General features: G+C 44.4%; 1 protein-coding gene across 1 annotated transcript; it reads left to right on the forward strand.

The window, feature by feature from the left end:
• The first annotated feature begins 1,145 nt into the window (after nucleotides 1-1,145).
• nr3c1 (nuclear receptor subfamily 3, group C, member 1 (glucocorticoid receptor)) lies at nucleotides 1,146-19,403 on the forward strand. Its single transcript, XM_079268946.1, has 9 exons — nucleotides 1,146-1,383; nucleotides 2,034-3,229; nucleotides 12,152-12,312; nucleotides 12,534-12,650; nucleotides 12,768-13,040; nucleotides 13,195-13,339; nucleotides 14,138-14,268; nucleotides 14,902-15,059; nucleotides 15,461-19,403. Exons 2-9 carry the CDS (start codon nucleotides 2,034-2,036, stop codon nucleotides 15,611-15,613), a joined length of 2,334 nt encoding a protein of 777 aa, XP_079125072.1. The 5' UTR covers nucleotides 1,146-1,383; the 3' UTR covers nucleotides 15,614-19,403.
• The last annotated feature ends 296 nt before the right edge of the window (nucleotides 19,404-19,699 follow it).

Raw genomic sequence — 19,699 nt, forward strand, 5'->3', positions numbered from 1 at the left:
TCCCAACCGTAAGTTGAGAAGTTTACCCATTACTCCCTGATTAATAATGATCCAATAGTGGTTTATTTGTTTGCTGACGCAGCAATTTCAGTGACATTAAGAGTCCTCTCAAGCCTCTGGAGACAGTACAAGAAGTAGACCAACAGACAAACTATAGTCTCATAACATAATTTATTTTTGTTAAGAGTAGCTACACTGCAGTCTAAATGACAATGCAAGATCATATTGATCACATCAGTACACTAACCACCATTGTGACTGAGACATTGCAGTCCAGGGGCCAGTGGCACGGAGTGAGACGCTCTAGTTTACTGTAGGATAAAAATATCTAACATACAAATGCACACTAGATAGACGTGCAAGCTAAAAGGTTTTTCCATGCACTCAACAATCAATTGCATCAGGATTTAACAACTTGAACAGACTATAAATTCGAATAGGTTTACAGGGATGTGTTGTCTGCCAGCAGTGCATTCAGACCTCACAATAATTATCTCAAGGTATTTTTATCTGTGGATCTTTAGTCCAATAATAACTTTTTTTAACATGGCAGATCTGTAGATAACTACTTCTTTGGTATTTTCACAGGAAGAAATTAAAACGTCTGTCAGTTCATCATCGGATCATTGCCACTATGTGGTTTGACTATGTCCTTTCATAATTGCTCACACTGTCCTCTGCCTCAGATGCCTGTCTGCCTGTCTGTCTCTCTGTCAGCACCATTAACAGCTGCGAGACAGTGGGCCCCCACGGTGGCCAGCTGCATGAACAATCATGCCAGAGGAGAAAGATTGTGACGTTTTGATGAGCACCATTAGTTCACTGCTAATGCACTCTCTGCACTTCAGACTACTTTGTTGCTTGGGTCCTGGTGCCTCCATGTAAAATAGATAGCGTTGTTTAATTCCACTGGAGCTCATTTTTTTTACATTTTAAATCCTCAATGTCGTCCCTTTAGACTTTAGAGTTTGAGCTACGCCACAAAACAAGCTGCAGTTACGCTGCACGGGCAGCAGGTCGCGCTGCATGTTGTAAACAGGTCATGGGTTGACTCGGTCAGATCTCCATTTTGTATGTTTTTCTTGGAGGTTAGCGCCTACTTTCCTGATGGCTAGCTGCGACTCTCCACAGCTTAGCCACTTCAACGCAGTTTGCATGACAATTAACAGCGAGATCGAACAGCAAGATTGAGGACTCGTACGAACACACCCTGATCGACGTGTTTGTGTCGGTTCATCAAGTCATGTAGCGATACGCGAGAGGAGGAACAGTTAACGCTAACAAACATTGAGTCAGTGGTGCGTGTTGTGGACTGCCACTTTCAACCAAAACAATGTTGACAGACGACCTGTGGACACGTACCAACAATCGGTCATTTGAACGGTAAATATGAGCTTTTATTCAGATTTGAGTTGATACGCGTTAGTTTAAGACAAATGCAGAAACGTAGCACGTTCAACATCAACGCTAAATATGCACTTATAGGGGCTATGTTAGCAGGCTAACGTTACTGTCAACGACATTCGAGCAAAACGTAGGTTCGCAGCCACTATAGCTCTTAGCCACATTGCTACCTAGCATGCCAACAGTTAGCAATAAGCTAACGCTAGCAGAGCTTAGACTTGGGTCAACTTTAAGGCTGTCTGCGTGTGCTTTGTGGTCGAACACCTGCATTGTGTGCTAACGTTAAGTAACATTAGTGTGTATAAGGTGTAAAGTGCTGTCAATGCGCTCATGTTGACATGTTGCTGATGGGACCAGCTGACGCTGTTAGCTATCTTTAGCTTAGTTAGCTATCAAGGGCGCGCAGGCGTGCTTGACAACTTTCTCCAGTCTTACTTTGACCTGACGTCCGTTACTTGCTCTCTGCAAATGCACAACCTGATGACATTTTAAATTACAATACAGTTCAGCGGTATAGTGCGCCTGTGATAATCCCATTTTACTGTATTTTAACGTGGTTGCTGTGCACTGTACTTGGCCCTCTGTAAACGCTCTGTCTATTACACCCCCCCCCCCCAAAAAAAAACAAGATGGACAATGGTGGCGTGAAGAAGATAACGTATAGAAGAGATGATCATCTGAGCAAATTGGTCTACACTGAAAGCCCTGAGAAGGGAGGTGTGTTGAAAGTGGCTCCTCACAGTGCCATGTCAATCACCTCTGTCGTTCTACCACCCAGTCTGTTGATGCAGCCAGGACAGGTGCCTAACGGCAACAGCCCCCTTCCAGAGGAGCTCACCGCCGTCACTGCCACCGTAGGCCCCTTGTTGGAAGACCAAGAGTCCAGGTTTCTGACCAAAGACCAGAAGCTTCAGCAGCAGCACTTACCCCAGTCGCAGACTTCCGCTACGTTTGGTCGTCAAACTTTGAGGGAAAACTTGCCCCAGCTCGAGGCAAGTAAAGCAGACATTTCACAGTCCTCCATGGATTCACTTATTGGGGGATCAGATCCCAATTTCTTCCACACGAAAACAGAGGATTTCTCCATGGATAAAGGAGAGCAGGATCCCATTGACCTTGATCATGCATTTGATCACATTGGGAAAGATGTGGACCTGAACCAGAAATTTTTCAGCGACAACACTTTGGACCTGCTCCAAGACTTCGAGCTCACTGGGTCCCCCTCAGATTTTTATGTCGGGGACGATGCCTTCCTGTCCACTCTGGGGGATGATTCAATGCTCGTGGACGTTAGCTCAGAGAGGGACATAAAGCCCGTCTTGGTTGAAAGCATCAACAGCAGCGGGACAGTCTCTGTGGCTCTCAATGGCAGCAATATGGCAAGCCCAGAACAGTCCAGTGCTAGCGTATGCACGACTGCCTCCTTAATTCCTACAACCACTTTGTCTGCGTTGGTGAAGAAAGAAAAAGACGCGGGCTTCATTCAGCTCTGCACCCAAGGTGTGATCAAACGGGAGAAGACGTCTGCAGGCCAGAGTTACTGCCAAATGAGCGGCACGTCCACTACAGACGTGCCCAGATCTAGCCCCATCTCCATCTGTGGGGTGAGCACTTCCGGGGGACAGAGCTACCACTTCGGAGTCAACCCCAGCAGCAGTGACGCTCAGCAGCAGAAGGATCAGAAGTCCGTGTCCAGCCTGTATCTCCCGGTGACTACGATCGGCAGGGCCTGGAACAGAAACCAAGGTGTCGGGAACAACTCCGCAATGCTCCGGGCCAGTGAGGCGTTCTCAAGCTCTCCCTCTTACCCCACCAGCTTTGCATGGTAAGAAAAATCAGCAGAGTGTGGTCTGACCCTGACCTTTTGATTGTAGTCTTACTAGCTAACTTGAGCTAATATGTTCATGTCGTGATCCCAGTTCAGTCTTATTTTATCCTACTCTGCATCTTGCAACTTATTTGACATATGAAAGATGGCTGAATATCGCTATATTAAGAAAAGATAACTACAGCTTTCCTTGTTTCTTCCTGTATTTGGCATTGAGTGCTCTCAGTGTTTAGTGTCCATGTACAGAGGAGTGTTCAAATGCACTTTCTGAGCCACCTGCCTTTTTTAAAGGAGTGGTTCACCTGAGAAATGTCGGTGTGAAGTGTCCACCCAAATAGTTTTCTGGCTCGCTGACTTTTAATTGAAACACCAGACTGAATCATATTTGTCTACGCTGCTTTATGGTTGATGTGTTTATAACGTGTGGTTGGTTTGGTTTCAGTGTTGTAAATGAGGTGTGATTGACAGCTCAAATAACCTGAGTGCAGTAAACAAAGGACCAGAGAGACATAGGGCTTCATATACCCTAAACCAATCCATGTAATATGTGCCTCTGTCCGCCTCTACTTCAGAGACAGTAATCAGACTTTAGTGATCAACATCACGATTAGTTTTGACATGACAAAAGTATTAGTGCAGAATATTATTTTCTTGTGTTTACAGTTGAACTTAGGCAGGCTCTGTTATCTGGTTTCACAATGACACGTTGGTGAATCTGGATTACAGCTCTCACAGAGGTGGTTATCAGCTGGTGGCGTCAGTCCAGGGTTTTCCACTTTTGAGTTTATACACATGAAGGAGTTAGGCCTTCTAGCAAACAGCCAGTCACATGCAGCAGCAGCAGATACAACACAAGCTATCTAACACATGTTGGGATCGTTCAAAAAGTAAAATATATACATTTTAATGACGAACACGAAAAAGTGATAGAAATAGTTGAAAAGATGATGCATTAAGTACCCGATCTATAAAGGGCTCAGCATTTTCTCATACCAAGCCTGGGTTGGGTTTGGAACAGAGTAAAGGAAAGAGCAGACATATGTAAATATAGTGAATAGAAATCAGCTACTTGTCAGTGTGAAGATTCACTTCCTTATTGTAGTCAAAAGGATGATTGGTGCATTTTGTTGTAGCACTGTGGGGAAAACTTCCAATTTCTTGGATGGTGTCATCTCTCTTATGCTCATAGATTTCATCGAGGGGCCTCTTTGTACACCTGAGCGGTACTGTGAGGCATATTATACAGTAATTTCAGCACAATCAATATATAACAGCAGAAAATGTAAGTTATTACTGGTAGAAGCATCTGCAGCCACCTGCCAAGTCCTGTTTTATAGCCACAGTGAAACAAACTCCTACAGTATTTGAGGCTCCAGCTGATGGATGAGGAGGTGGACATTTTATACCTTTTGATAAGCCGAAACAAAACAAAAAAACCTCTGTCTCCTCACAGGTTTTGGTTTGCTGTGTTGGTTACCATAGCAACAGAGCCCTTTTCAAAATAAAGCCATTGTCCCGAGACAAAAAAATGGCAGCGTTAACCCCCGAGTTAGTTATTTAACCCACTTGTCCTGCTTCGTGAGACGGGCTCACGTTCTCTACAGGAAGTGGCTTCAGCAGCAAGCACCACGATCTGGAGAAAGGATGTGCTGTTAAAAAGCAACGGGGAATTCCACTTTTATCACGTCAGACATGTGGTCTAGTTTTCCCTTTTTAAACCAGAACGATTTATTTCCTATTTTTTTTACTCTCTTCCGAGTCTGTTTATCATCCTGTTGGCTCTGCCCAGCCCCTCCACAGACGTATCCACTCGATGGTGCTTCATGGGGTGGTTTTTGGCAGATCTCTTTGTATCCTTCAGTTGCGTTATGCCAAAAAATACACCTGAGATGTGCACAGTCTTCACTTGACGCAGATGTGTCCCCGAGGACCAGGGCAGTAGGGATGAATGAGTCGTGGCCTTTTACAGAGCGGTCAGTGTACAGTAAGAAGGGAATTCTGTCGCAGAGAAGAGTGAAAAACACTGCAGGTTCCACTGACTTACTCATGTGATTTTGCTTAAACTTAATTTATTTCCAGTGAGTTCACATTGAGATGAACATGGAGTACAGAGTCACAGTATTTTGTCCCCACGCAGCCCAACAAAGTGTCTTTTTTACCGTTGTATTGCTCTGTAGAATTGTATGTATTCAGCGGAGAATGTGGCTGTGAGATCCAGTCGTAAAGCGGCCGAATAGAACTTCTCCACCGACAGTGGTGTGGCAGAGTCACGTTTCTAAAAGGCTCTTTTGTTTGCGTCTCTCGTGCATTCACGCCATCTGATGTTTCGTGCTATCTGACGGGGCGTGATCAGCTCAAAGATTGGCACGCAGAAGAAGTGTGTCGCGTGAACACGGTCAAATGTGTGGTTGTGTTTTTATTGTTTGTGATAATTATGTTGGTAGCCTCTTCGCGACTGTCTGATGTCGTCCTAATGCCTGGTGACCCGGAACAGATGGGAGGGACGCGAGATGCACCTCATCTTCATTTTACACCTGGCTTTAATTACCTTCTTTTTGTTCTGGAGAGGTGTGTGCGTGCGTGTTTAAGCATAGGGTTATGTCCATCCATGCAAGTGTGAGCCCAGATAATTGTTTGTGTGTGTGTCTTGTGTGTATTGGCTTATCTGTGTGAGAGCTTAGCATTTATATGTGCGAGCGTTTCTCTCTCTCCAGAGAGTGGGAGTTTGTTTTTGTGCTGTGCCTGTTGGCCACAACCTGCGTGACATTTCGTGGCTTGACGCTTGCTGAGCGCGGCTGCGGTGGCTCTGCGGTCAGGCGGTGGGCATCGGGTCTCCGTCTCCTCCGGCGTCTCACGCAATGGTGCTGCTACTTCCTGCTGTGGCTCCACAGTTTGCTGCTCTGCACCGTGCAGGTCAGCTGGGACCCGTACCATTACCACACATTCTCCCTAACTTGGCTGTTCAGTTTTACGCTCTGACTCAGTCTGACTCACTAACAATCGGTTCTCACGTTAGGAAGAATGCTTCACCTTGAGTAATGCCCCAGGTTTCCTTCTATTTTCGGGAATACACGCCCTCATAATATGATGATTGGTTATAATGAAGCGTGAGCTGATTTAATTTTTGGTTGCACTCAAAGGAAATGCATTCTTTGAATGGTGGAAAAATAAATAAGAATAATTCCTGTGTCAGGTATTCACTCGTGCTGTACAGCTTCTGTTATTTCCTCCGACACACCTTTGATTGGCCCCGCCCATAGAGGGATGTAATGACTCAGCCATTAATCCTGCTCCTGACTTTAGGTTACGTTAATTATACAGCACACTGTAGGGTCCTGGAATTTCTTGGCTCGATTGTTCGTAGTTCAGGAAGTTGTTTGCAGGAGTGATGCGACTGGCTCACTGAATGGAGCTGTGTCGCTTCAACATCTGTATGTGCATGTTGTTTGAGTGTGCACTGAAGTCCTGCATGGAGATGGATTCATACCTTAAGTTCAGTCTCTTGTCTGCTGAATATTACCTCGAGCTGAAACAATTAGTTTAGGATTCAACAGAAAATGAATCAGCTACTCAGCTAATGAAACAGCAATGAAACAGCCCAACTACTTTTTGTCATTTTTTCAAAGCAAAAATGCGAAACATTAACTAGTTTTAGCTTTTGTGAACGTGAGGTCTGCAGCTTTTCTGTATTATGTAACAGAATAATCATATATTTGGGTTTTAGACAGTTGATGGGACAAAACAAGCAATTTCAAGATGTCATAAGAAGTGGTGCGATATGCATGTTTCACTGTTTTCTCACAGTTCAACAGTTCATTGATTCTTTTAGAAAATAATGAGCAGGTGAAGTAATAATAAACATGTTGGTTAGTTGCAGCCCTGATGTTAACTGTCTGATAATAATGCATAGGCTGAGATCAGCAGTGCCTCATCGGTTGAGCAGCACATCCGCCAGTGTTTTTGCTCAAACTCCAGAGAATCTCACATGTGGGAATATTGAATCAACTTTGAAAAATGGCGGTAACTCGCTGCTGAATAAAGCTCAGGAAGAAACCAACTTGAAAAGTTTTGTTAACGCAGTTTTCTTCTTTTCTTTCACAGAAAAACACTTACTCTTTACCCACGTTGGTTTCCTCTCATCCTGCACGAGATAAATAACTAATATACTCAAAATGCAAAGCTCCACAACTATCTGTGGAAACATCTTTGGCAATACTATGCTGGGATATTCACGTGCGGGCCGGTTTGAATAGGCCTTTCATTTTATTTTCATTTCACCTTGCAGTCAGTTTGACTAGTTTGGCAATAGTTTGTTTGTGTACGCTCGTTAGAGACCAATGGAGGAACGAGTGTGGAAAAGTTAGAATTTTATTTGTTTTTGTGAGAACCCCATACCACCCAGTGGCGGGCTGTGCATTTTATACCTGAGCCTTCTGAGCTGTCCTACTACACTTGAGCCAGCTCCTAATAATCTTATTATGACAAGCAAACTACGGTTATTTGTTTCTAGGAGTGTAACTACAGTTATTCGTATGAAACCGTTCGGTACGAACCGAACAACAAGTTTGAATAATACTCGTGCATTTGGAAAATGCAGAAGCTTAAATTGTGGGAAATATAATGTTTTCGGTGGACTGCGCTCACGTAACAGACAACAGGCTGTGTGACCTTTTGAACCCGGAACAATAACAAAAAACTGCTGAGGCCGCAGAGTTTAGCTGTTCCCTACTGATTCAGACAGGCTAAAGCAATCGCCACATAATCCCCATTTCTCCAGACCATAATTCTTGCTTTGTAAAAAGAAAACGACAGCCGACCGAATTAAATTGTCCGGACAATAACCCCGCGCATGACGGGATGCTTCGTAATCAACGGACAATGCATATAGTCCAAATCAATGCAATTAACACAATGACAAGAACAAACTCACAAGAACCAGTCGCATATATTGATATGACAACAAAGCAACAAATCAATCCGGCAACGCTGCAGCGCTAGAGCATGAGCCATTCATATTATTCATAAAAACGACACGATAGACAAATGAACACAGTAGTAGCGCTACTGCAGATGTAAAAAAAACAAAAGCAGTTCACTGACCAAAGCTGCCTTCACTTAAAGACAAAGTCCATCCTCCTTTCCTTGTTAATAAAGTCAGTCACTCCTAAATCCATTTCTCCTCCCCCTTCAGCCATTGAGTGTTACAAAAACAAAGCTAGGTTAAAAAAAAGAAAATAATCTACACCAAGCAAAACGCTACAAATGTCATAACTTCTCTTACGTATGTTTCAACATGAACTCTTACTAAACACTAAGATCTGCTAGCTAGCTTTCTGTTTGATAAAAGTCACGCTGGCCCACTGACCAATCACGGCGCACGTTAATGCAGACGTACTTAGCAGGCTACCTGAGTACCACTGGCACGTCAATACGCCCAACATGTCAAACTAAAGATCTGATTGGTTGAAGACTATGACAATCAACAATAACGTCCCCATTCACTTGAACTGCAAAGGCTCTCTAGCGGGCGTCGGGCCTCTCTTACATAGACATAGGGGCTGAATCTGATTGGATAAAAGCTCTCCTTAAAACAAGCTGTGCTGGAAGCAGTGCAACAGAGGAAGACAGGAGCTGTGCAATGAGAAAATAAGCTAATGGGGAAAATAATTATAAGACATGTAGTGTATTTGTGAAAAATTATAAAATAGCTAGGATTTTGTCTAGGCCAGCAGAGAAGGCTTAGCTGGCCCTGACGGCCCACCGCTGATACCACATTCTTTCTCCAAACCTGCGAACACATTTCAGGCTCTTTAAGAGTTGCAATAGTCTTTGTAATGCCTCCTATTGGTGAAAATGTATGTATGAACCCTTCCCTTGTGGCTTTGTTTTGCAGTTTGTAACAACCTGTTGAATGTGTGATTTTCATGGCAGGATGAGCTCAGGAGTAGCGCTTAGTGTTTACCTGATAAACACTCTGTCTCAGAATATAGAGCCTTATCAAAGTGTCACAATGACCAGAATGATGGGTCAGGACTGGTGAAGTCAACAGCTGTGTGATGTATCAGCTGTGGTTTGGTGCCTGGTTTGACACATGAGAAGTTTATATATATATATATATATATATATATATATATATATATATACATACATACATACATACATACATACATACATACATATACACACACACACCTACCTACCTACCTACCGAGTGGTTTTAGTCTGGGCTCTGTGTTTTGAGAGAAAGCTTTGGTCAGAGTCTCGGTACACAATGTTGATCTGGCACACCCCTCTCTCTCTCTCTCTCAAGGGCAGGGACTTTGACTGTCAGCAGAAGCTTTCAGCTACTGTAAATCACCTTTCATGATTTTGCATGTGTGCGTGTGTGCATGTGGGTGTGTCGTCATGGCCGCTGTGGCAGGCGGACCGCAGAGGGCTGCCGTGAAGCTCTCACTCTCCTGACCTACTTTCCCTCCGTGCTGCCCACAGCTGGCGCCGAGTTAACGCAGCAGATCAAATGCCAACCATTCCAGTCACTTTGGTGTTAATCCCGCATTCTCCTGCAACCAGTTTTCTCTATTTAGTTTGTTGTGTTTTGACACTGCATGGGCTTATAGAAAGTCCCTACATTGAGGTTAAGAGGATGCAGCTAAGCCCGTCAGTTGTTCGTGCCCTGCGTCTTACTTACTTATGTGTCCTAGAGACATGCCATCTGTTTTTATCGGAGGCAGATACTTCAGAGAAGTCCGGTCTTTGACCAAACAAACCCGGTCCCTCCACTCCCTCATAGGAGCTGCGTTGTTGCTCGGCACGCGAGTGTGATTCAGAGCGTGCAGACCAGTTCCCGTTCTATTTTGGGGGCCCTCACCTCGGGGGAAGGAGCACTTCCTTCTGCTCTCTTCATGCTCACGGAGTTTTGATGAAGATGAGATGTTTGTGCAACGTTCAACCATATCCGTGGCAGTGATAACCTTCACAGTAGCTCACAAATAAGTTTTTTTAAGCTTGCCGCCACCCAGCCAGGGATCCAGTAAATGCACAAACACAACATTATCTACCTCACTTACAAGGAAACAGCTGGGCATTGCAATGATGTGGCGCTGACTGCTTCTCGTCTGAACAGACAGAGAGACGGGTATATAGAGCAGGAGCCTGCCACGCTACTCGTGACACTCGAGGCCAAAAGGAGATTATGAATAGTTAAGCAGGGCACTGGGCCACCGGCATTATCGTAAGTGCGTGAAGTGCCTTGCCTCGTTTAAACCTGGGCTGATTGATCGCACTCCCACAGACGTAAGCGGTTAACTTTCTCGGCACTGCGCTCGTTGAAGTCAGGGACCGTCTCCGGGTGTCTCTGCCTTTTTTAAGCTGTGACTGGGCTCTGGCCGACAGTAAACTCTGAGGGAATGCGAGAACTTCCTGTCGATGGCATGCACTCACTTCAACAGATGGTTTCAGAAAGAGGAAATTCCGTCCCCGCACACTGCTGTGCAGCTTTGGTTGGTTAATGTCTGACGAGCCTCAACAATCTGATTTGTAACTTCTTTCATGGCTTAGTTGGATGTCATCTGATTCCAAATTGAGTTTAGGGAAAACACTGAAAATCAGTGACATCACTTGAAGCTTGCGGTTGGTGTTGTAAACGTATAGACGCTGCACTAATTGGATTTGAACCAGCAGCCTACGGCCCTCTGGTAAAGCTGTTCTGATGTCTCCATCCCAGTGGGCCAATGAAGGATAAACTGTACCGTTTCCCCTTCGCACCCTCTGATTTGGATGCATTTGAAAAAGCTCATTTTCTGTATTTGAATGGCTTCAGTCACTGTGTTCTCCATTATATTTCTGCTGTTACGGCACAAAGCAGAGTAGAGTCAAAGACTCTCAGGAAATGGAAGCTCACTAGATATCCACACACAACTGTATTGAGTACGAGCCGTAAGAGGTGACCGGACCGACGTATTGACCACGGTGTGTTTCCAGTGGCGCTTGGAAAGCTCTCAGCCGTGTCTCGGCTAGACGGCCTCCTCTGAGGTCTCTCCCTGACTACGTCTTTTCTTACTCTTGATGCTTTGACGTTGCACTCAGGTTTGTCCCGCCCCTCTACGCTCACTGCCTGCTTCCATGCTAATACACATGTTGTATAACGAAGGGTGAACTTGACTCCACCGGATCAAATCTGCATAAATGTGTTTGTGTGCAGGGGACAGTTCAGAGCGTCCCTTATCAAATACAACAGTCTGTTCGTCATTGAGGGTTTGCAGACTTGTTGACACACAGACAGACGGTCGCTGCTCGTCTCAGGCTCTCTGTCCTCTCAGTGTGGGCGTTGTGTTTGCTGTGGCCACTGGCTCACAAGGGGGGCGTGGACCTCCTCTGCTCAGATGCTGCAGCGCCTGACATCCTCTAGTGGTGGTTGTGAAAAAGTGCATTTCAAACCGCTGTCGATTTTGAGGTTCCATCAGAGGAAGAGGAGCTGTTTTAAAGACAACTAGATAGAACCTATTTAAACTAGAGATAATTTAGGCTTCAGAGGCCCAAACGGGCACAAAGGGACTCACTTCTCCTGACCACGATGAGGACGAAACAAGCACAAGGAACACATTGAGTCTGATGGAAGCATGTGTAGTTATTTATTTAAAGTTTTGGTGCAGAGTTGTGAATATGAACTACAGCTGAACTCTCAAAACTGAGTGGATGACTTTGTCAAATAGCGGAAGTTAAGATTATAGTCAATGTTTTGTCATTGTGGGTAAAATGTACGGCGTGTTTTTATGGTTTTCTTGTGGTCTGTACATCCTCATAAAACACTTCTAAAGATGATTTTCCCTTTAAAGTCTGGAAGCTGCATTGCGTTCAGCCTTGGAGAGGGACTGAACACCCTTTCCATTTCTCTTCTCTGTCTCCGCCCTCTCCCTCCAGCGCTAACTCCAGACAGGAAGTGGTCACCGCTACGTCCTCCACACAGGGAAAGAGCGGGATTCGTAAGATCTGCCTGGTGTGCTCCGACGAGGCTTCAGGCTGCCACTACGGCGTCCTCACCTGTGGCAGCTGCAAGGTCTTCTTCAAGAGAGCAGTGGAAGGTATAAATCCACCAGACGTCGTTACCTCCCTGATTTATTCATCACCGACCTGTCACTAAGTTTGCTCAGATGCTGGACTCATTATGACTTTTAAGATGGAGGCATGTTCATCACAAAGTAAAGGACTGGGATGCAGCTAATTAGTCCCCCCCGCCCCCCGGAGTGTTTCCACAGCAGTGATGGTAAATAACAGATTAATCTTCCTCCTCTGTGTGCCTCAGGGCAGCATAATTACCTGTGTGCTGGGCGGAACGACTGCATAATAGACAAGATCAGGAGGAAGAACTGCCCGGCCTGCCGCTTCCGCAAGTGTCTGATGGCAGGCATGAACCTGGAGGGTCCGTATTAAACCACACCGATAACGCCAAACTGTGTCCCCTTCAGTCGGTTAAACTGCTCCTGTCTCCTCTTCACCGGTTCACTTTTCCTCACTTCACTTTTTTACTCCTCTGCAGCGCGCAAAACCAAGAAGTTGAACCGCTTAAAGCCGAACAACCCGCCCGAGCGGACTCCGACTCCGCCGATCGAGGCTCGCTCCCTTTTGCCCAAGTGCATGCCTCAGCTCATTCCCACCATGCTGTCCCTGCTGAAGGCCATCGAGCCGGACACCATCTGCGCCGGCTACGACAGCACCCTGCCCGACACCTCCACCCGCCTCATGACCACGCTCAACAGGCTGGGCGGCCGGCAGGTCATCTCTGCTGTGAAGTGGGCCAAGGCTCTGCCAGGTTAGTGGTTTGTATTGACATGAAAGTAGTTTATATAGGTATGTTTGCAAAGAGAAGGATGTGACACATTGAGGTAAATTTGCAGCGAGAACGAGGTTCACTTTAGCGCATTGTGCTTCAGGCGCTTGAAGTGTTTCCTCGTCCGTCCCCTCAGGTTTTAGGAACCTGCACCTGGACGACCAGATGACTCTGCTGCAGTGCTCCTGGCTCTTCCTCATGTCTTTCGGTCTGGGCTGGAGATCTTACCAGCAGTGCAACGGCAACATGCTGTGCTTTGCACCGGACCTCGTCATCAACGAGTATGTATCAGTCTCGTGATATTTTGTGATATTTTCACGCCTGTGATTTCCGTATTACCGTCAGTCGGGCCCACGATGTGACCATCTGTTTGTTCGCGTACGTCGGTGCAGCTCTCTGCTGTGTGTGTCGTATCTCCAGAGAATCAAGCCGCGTCTGTCAGCTGTCCTCACTAATCAGTGTTACAGACCCGATGACTCGCTTCATAAGCAGCGCTCTGACTGTAGTGAGCAGTCGGCATAGCCTACGGCTGTAATAGGCCTTTTGATTTGGTTCCCTTTTTCTAATCACAAGCTGAAAGTTAATATGATCATAATTAATATCTGATGATGTTTTGTTCTCTATTTGCCAGTCCGCCTCCAAACTAAACTCCAGCTTTTTTTTTTTTTTTTTCAGATTGTTATATTTGCATTCGATTATGACAGACTTGAAACAATCTTGATGCACGTTTTTATTTTTTTTTTAATGAATTTTCAGTTTAATGTGACTTAATTACCCCATAGCATACATTTCAAGACCTTTTGCACAAGTTTGTCCCCACCTTCCCTTTCACCCACCGCATTACTTCACCGCTGACATGACACTCACTCATCTGAAATATGCGTTGTCAACCGTCTGGAAGAATGATTTTAAAATGGGATCCGCTAAATTGTTTGTGGCGAGACCTTGAGCATTTAATCTCTATTGCAGAGATCCGCTTGGTCTCCCTGATTGAGATTGCACACACCGCCCCCTTTTTATAAATCACTTGTGACTGGAGGAGCCGCCGCTGTTTAACCGCTCCCGTCTCGTTCCACCAGGGAGCGGATGAAGCTGCCCTACATGGCCGACCAGTGCGAGCAGATGCTGAAGATTTCCAGCGAGTTCGTCCGGCTGCAGGTTTCCCACGACGAGTATCTGTGCATGAAGGTGCTGCTGCTGCTCAGCACAGGTCAGCTGAACCGCCACATGTCCAACGTGCTGCTGTGTTCATGCAAATCATTACAAAAGCCATTACTCCAACCCGATACTGTCCACAGTGGCTGAGGGACACTATTGACGTATGCAGTTCATCACATCGCTGCACTTTACCAACTCACTGACATGCAATTGTTGCAAATAAGTCTTCATAGGGCGACCTGGTTTGATACAGAACAACACACACACACACAATTTCACCACACGTACATAACTCCACTTCAGGTTATCTCCAAGGCAATCCAGTGCCGGAGAATTTAAGATGTAAACAAAGACTCTATAATTAAACTGATAAAAAACCTAGTTAAAGGATAATTGCAGGCTGCTTTAGCACAGCTCACAGTCCCGCCCCCCCCCCCCCCCCCCCTTGGGTGTGTGGCTTTGTTCTTGCACACGTAATTGCTCTGTGCTGCTTGCCTAAATATTACCAGGAGTGCACCCTGAGAATGACCTGATGTATGTTAATCAGTTGCCCTTTTTCAGCCCTTCACTGCCCGGACGTGATCATTTAAAATGTAAAGGATGTCCGTCCTCCTTTTGTGATTTGCAGGGCGTCTGTCCTCATCTCTGTGCCAGGTGTTGACCTGTTTAAGTTTCTCCCCCGCAGTGCCGAAGGACGGCCTGAAGAGCCAGGCGGTGTTCGACGACATCCGGATGTCGTACATCAAGGAGCTGGGGAAAGCCATCGTGAAGCGCGAGGAGAACTCCAGCCAGAACTGGCAGCGCTTCTATCAGCTGACCAAGCTGCTCGACTCCATGCATGAGGTACACAGATCCACCACACAGTTGTTGTGCAAAGTTACTTTTATTTGGTATCCTTTGCATAATGTAATGAGTTCACTAGAGGCTCTAAATGACAGTTGTGGTTGAAAAATATGTACCATCTCGCTATAAATCAGATATTTTGTAAACCAATATCAAGACATTTTTCACTGAACGCTGAATGTGTGTTTTAGTGATAATCATCCACTGATAGGTTCTCCTGTGTGTGTGTGTGTGTGTGTGTGTGTGTGTGTGTGTGTGTGTGTGTGTGTGTGTGTGTGTGTGTGTGTGTGTGTGTGTGTGTGTGTGTGTGTGTGTGTGTGTGTGTGTGTGTGTGTGTGTGTGTGTGTGTGTGTGTGTGTCTCTGTGCGTGTGTCTCTGTGCGTGCGTCTCTGTGCGCTCAGATGGTCGGTGGACTGCTCAGCTTCTGCTTCTACACCTTTGTGAATAAATCTCTGAGCGTTGAGTTCCCGGAGATGCTCGCGGAGATCATCAGCAACCAGTTACCAAAATTCAAGGCTGGGAGCGTCAAACCTCTGCTCTTCCACCAGAGATGACAGTGCCCCGTAACAGACACAATGCCTTAAAATCCCACCACCTCACCAAACCCCCCCCCCTCCCCACCCCCGACACTGAGGAGCGACGATGAAAGGAATGAGGATCCGAGGAGAGAATGTTGTTCGTGAGAGCGAGCGCGGAGATGTTTGTGTAGAAACGAGAGGGCGAGCACAGATGTTTTGTTTTTGTCGAGCAGATGTAAGATGTGTATAACAAGTAGGAAATGTTTGTAAGATAAAGAAAAAAATATAATCGCAAAGAAATATAGGCTAACATCCATGTTGTCTCAGGTTTCTTCCCTTCAAATCCAGAACAATATCTAAGATGGATAAACAAATATCTATATCCAGGTTCTAATAGTGTTTTCTACATTTTCAAAATAACAGTTTATACAGCTTTCCAGGTGGTCGTTACCTGGGAAGGTAACCGAGCTTAATGAATACGACATGCTCTTAAGTAGGCTTTTAGACTATGTTGCTCATTTACTTTTTATAGGAGGTTGTAACAAAATGTTTTATCAGTCATACGGGGGGGGGGGGGCTTCTGTAAATGAAAACCGTTCTGTTGGATTATGATTGGACGCGCATCGTTAAAACACAAGCTGACCTCTCACAGGTTTACACAAGTCTACTTTAAAAGGGAACAGAATATGTGCCTTTTTTGCTTCAGACCTCATCTTAGCCATTTCTTCCTTTCCTGTTCAGGGCGTGCTCTCTGAAACCCACCGCGGTCTAAAGTTGTGGCGATTGTACTTCTCGCGTTGCGTGCAGCTGCAACTGTTTCCTTTTCTCTCGTTGGTCCGTGTTTATCGGTGGAAGCGCGGGGCGGCTCGGCCCGTCCTCCATGTGTGGAAACGGTGAATATTCAAAGCCTGCTTTCTTTTCAACACGATATCCGCACACTCAACTCCTTAATTGCGATTAGAGCACTTTGTACCCCCGCTAAAGGCTTTGAAGGTCTGTGAAGAAAGACTGTCATGCCGTACCGGTCTGTTATGAAATGACGTCAGATGGAAATCGTGCAACCTTTTTTCTATAGGAACTAGCTGGTGTTGATATTTATTTCAGACCCCACTCCTGCCCCCAAATAGTCTAGTAATGGAATGTGTTAGATACCTGCGTCGACCAATCAGAGAAGAGAGGGCATATTATGTTGTTTGCAAGATCATGTTGTGTTTAATTCATCCGGAAGACTCATTTCTGTGTTTCTAACATTGCTTAAAATTGGTTTGAAAATAACCGTCTAGTTTGTTACACTGACAAACATGCAGTCATGGTTCTTTTATCACCCGTATATTCATGCTCGCAATATGCCTCTGACTTTTTAAAGCCGTTGCATTGTTGCTATATTTGTTGAAGGAATTGTTTTACATTCTGGGAAATGCGTTTATTTGCTTTCTTGCCGAGGATATTGATTCTACTCTAACGTGTGAACGGTAAATGTGCAGCTGGAGTCGTCGGTTATAGTTTGACTTCGCATAGAGACAGGAAGTGACTGACTGTGTGCAAAGGACCATGGGTTCCCCTGGTTTTCAGTCTTCATGCTAAGCTAAGCGGCTCCTGGCTGTAGCTTCCTATATAACGTACACTTCTGACAGCAGTGTCCATTTTCTCTACAAGACAGTGAAGAAAATAACCACGTTTTCCAAAATGCCTTAACTCTTCCTTTTTAAAAACGATTTGTACGATAGACTGCTTGTGTATACGGCTTTTGGGATCAGGCAGATTAATTTCCCTGTAAAGCTCCCACAGCTGCGGATAACCTCTGACCCTTCCTGTTTAAGCCTTCTGCTCTTTCAACGCCCTGTAAGGCACCTTGTCCACACGTCTGTCTTTAGTGCACTTACATGTCTGTCTGTCCGTTAGGTAGTCCAGCCCCGATGTCTGAGAGAACTTAGCATCCGTCACCTCGCGGAGTCGTGTCACAGTGGAAGTGTAGCAACTGGGGAGGCGGGCAAAATGGATCCTCTTTTATTCTCTGGGAACTATTTCTGTGCCAAACTCCAGTTCTGTCTGTTTTCAGTGGCGCTGAAAGCTGATCAGTGTTTGCATCAGTAGAGGGAAGCTAGTTCCAGCATTGAAGCTTCTAAATCATCCCAATTATCCGAGCTTCTGTCCGCTGGGTTGGGGTCGTTATTGACGAGCGATAACTGAGCTGTATTTGTAACACAAGGCACTCGCAGAATCACGGAGGTCTTTCGTTGTGTGTTTGTGTACGTGGGGGATTTGAAATGTGCTCAGCTTGTCATGATGCATGTGTTTAAAGCACAATATAATCCAGGTTTTGATATGAATGTTAACCTTAGAGGAATTAGTTTATCTAAAAAAAGAAAAATGCTTTTGACAGATTAAAGATGACGCCCTGCCGGTTTAAAAATAATTGGATAAACACGTCATGGACTCATTTAAAAAATGGGAAAATGTCAAATTGTTTTGCTCTCGCTAAACTATCCTAACTACACATGTAGAATCACTGATTATACATTTTGAAGCGCTTCCCATGCTCAGGTTGTTGAAACTTAATATCTAATTCATGCAGTACGTGGTTGTCCATGTGAAGTCGTTTTTATGTCCCGACTTTTTAAGAACCAAAAAATGGTCAGTTTGGCTTCCCACCATGTGTCTGCTTCTGTGATTTATGGTGTATTCTTCTGTCAGGATTGGGAAAGTTGTATTAATGTGCTGCCACCGTCGTCATTCATAGTTACCCAGGCTCAGAAAAATTATATATATATATATATATATATATATATATATATATATATATATATATATATATATATATTTATTTTTTTCTTTTCCTTTTTTTTAATAATTCAAAATAGTTGAAAACCATCCTCATGAACTGCATAGGGGTTACCCATGGGTTACTTTCACATTCAGTGTATCCAACTCTCTGCTGCTGCTCATTTAAACAGATATATAGATATATATATATATATATACCGGTATATGTGTATATATATATATATAATATATATATCTATCTATATCTATATATATATATATATATATCTCCTTGATTACTTTCTAGTATATTTTTGAGGACAACTGAATATGCAATAGAAACGGCAGATAACCAGATGTGGTAGCTTCCTCTTTTTTTTCCTCCAGTCTTTTTACAGTATAAGCTATTTGCATACACGAGACTTTCATTCAGCATATCTCTGCAGGACAGATTTTCAGGAACAGATCCACTTAGTCAGTAATCAGTCTCCACAGACTGCACACAAAAAGCCGATGTTATGTTTGACTACAAGGTGACCAAAGCAAGCACGGACAAATTCAACATGCGTCTGTGTGAACCGAGTCGCTCCTGGAAGACAAATGTACAGTTCTTTGTTTTGGATTTAGACACTTTTTCTTTTTTACTCTAGGGTAACGGCTTTGGTCAAATTGTTTAATACTGTGAATAGGATAGGAGTCGGGTCTTTTTCACACACAAACTGTTTGTGAAAGTAATCAACCAGCTTGAATCTAAAAAAGATTTGCACTACCTAAATATTGTTTGAAAATCTATTTTGTATAAAGCATATGCAGACATTAACTTTTCAGAATTATCAAGGGCAGATCATGTTTAACTGGTATATGCTTTCTCTAAAAAAATATATATAAAAAGTTTTACTTAAAAATAATTTGACTGTGTATATATATATAATCCATTGTAAAGAAAATGTGGTGTATTTGTCTGCAAATAATAGTTTTTCTATACCTAGACCTCTGCATTATTTCTCCTCTATTATTTCTCCTCTGTAGTGTGATTCCTCCGTTGATTAAAAGTCAAACTGTATATCTTTGTGTGGTACTTCTCCAAAACAAGGAGCTGTATGCTGATGTTTGCCATGACCCATCACACTGAACTATGGAAACGTTAAGCTCGTTGTGTGACACTTTTCGTTATAACAAATAAATGCGCTCTTCCATTCCGACACCTGGTTCATTGACTGCTGAAGAAGACTTGGAGTTGACTTCTATTCTCCACCTTTATGTTCAGTGTGTTGAAGCACATGTAAACATCTGGCATCAGTCCCATCCCCACGAGCGGTCCGTGCAGGTACTGTACTTGTGTACAAATGTGAGGTACTT

The sequence above is a fragment of the Melanostigma gelatinosum genome (assembly GCF_949748355.1).
Source record: "Melanostigma gelatinosum genome assembly, chromosome: 5".
Taxonomy (NCBI): domain Eukaryota; kingdom Metazoa; phylum Chordata; class Actinopteri; order Perciformes; family Zoarcidae; genus Melanostigma; species Melanostigma gelatinosum.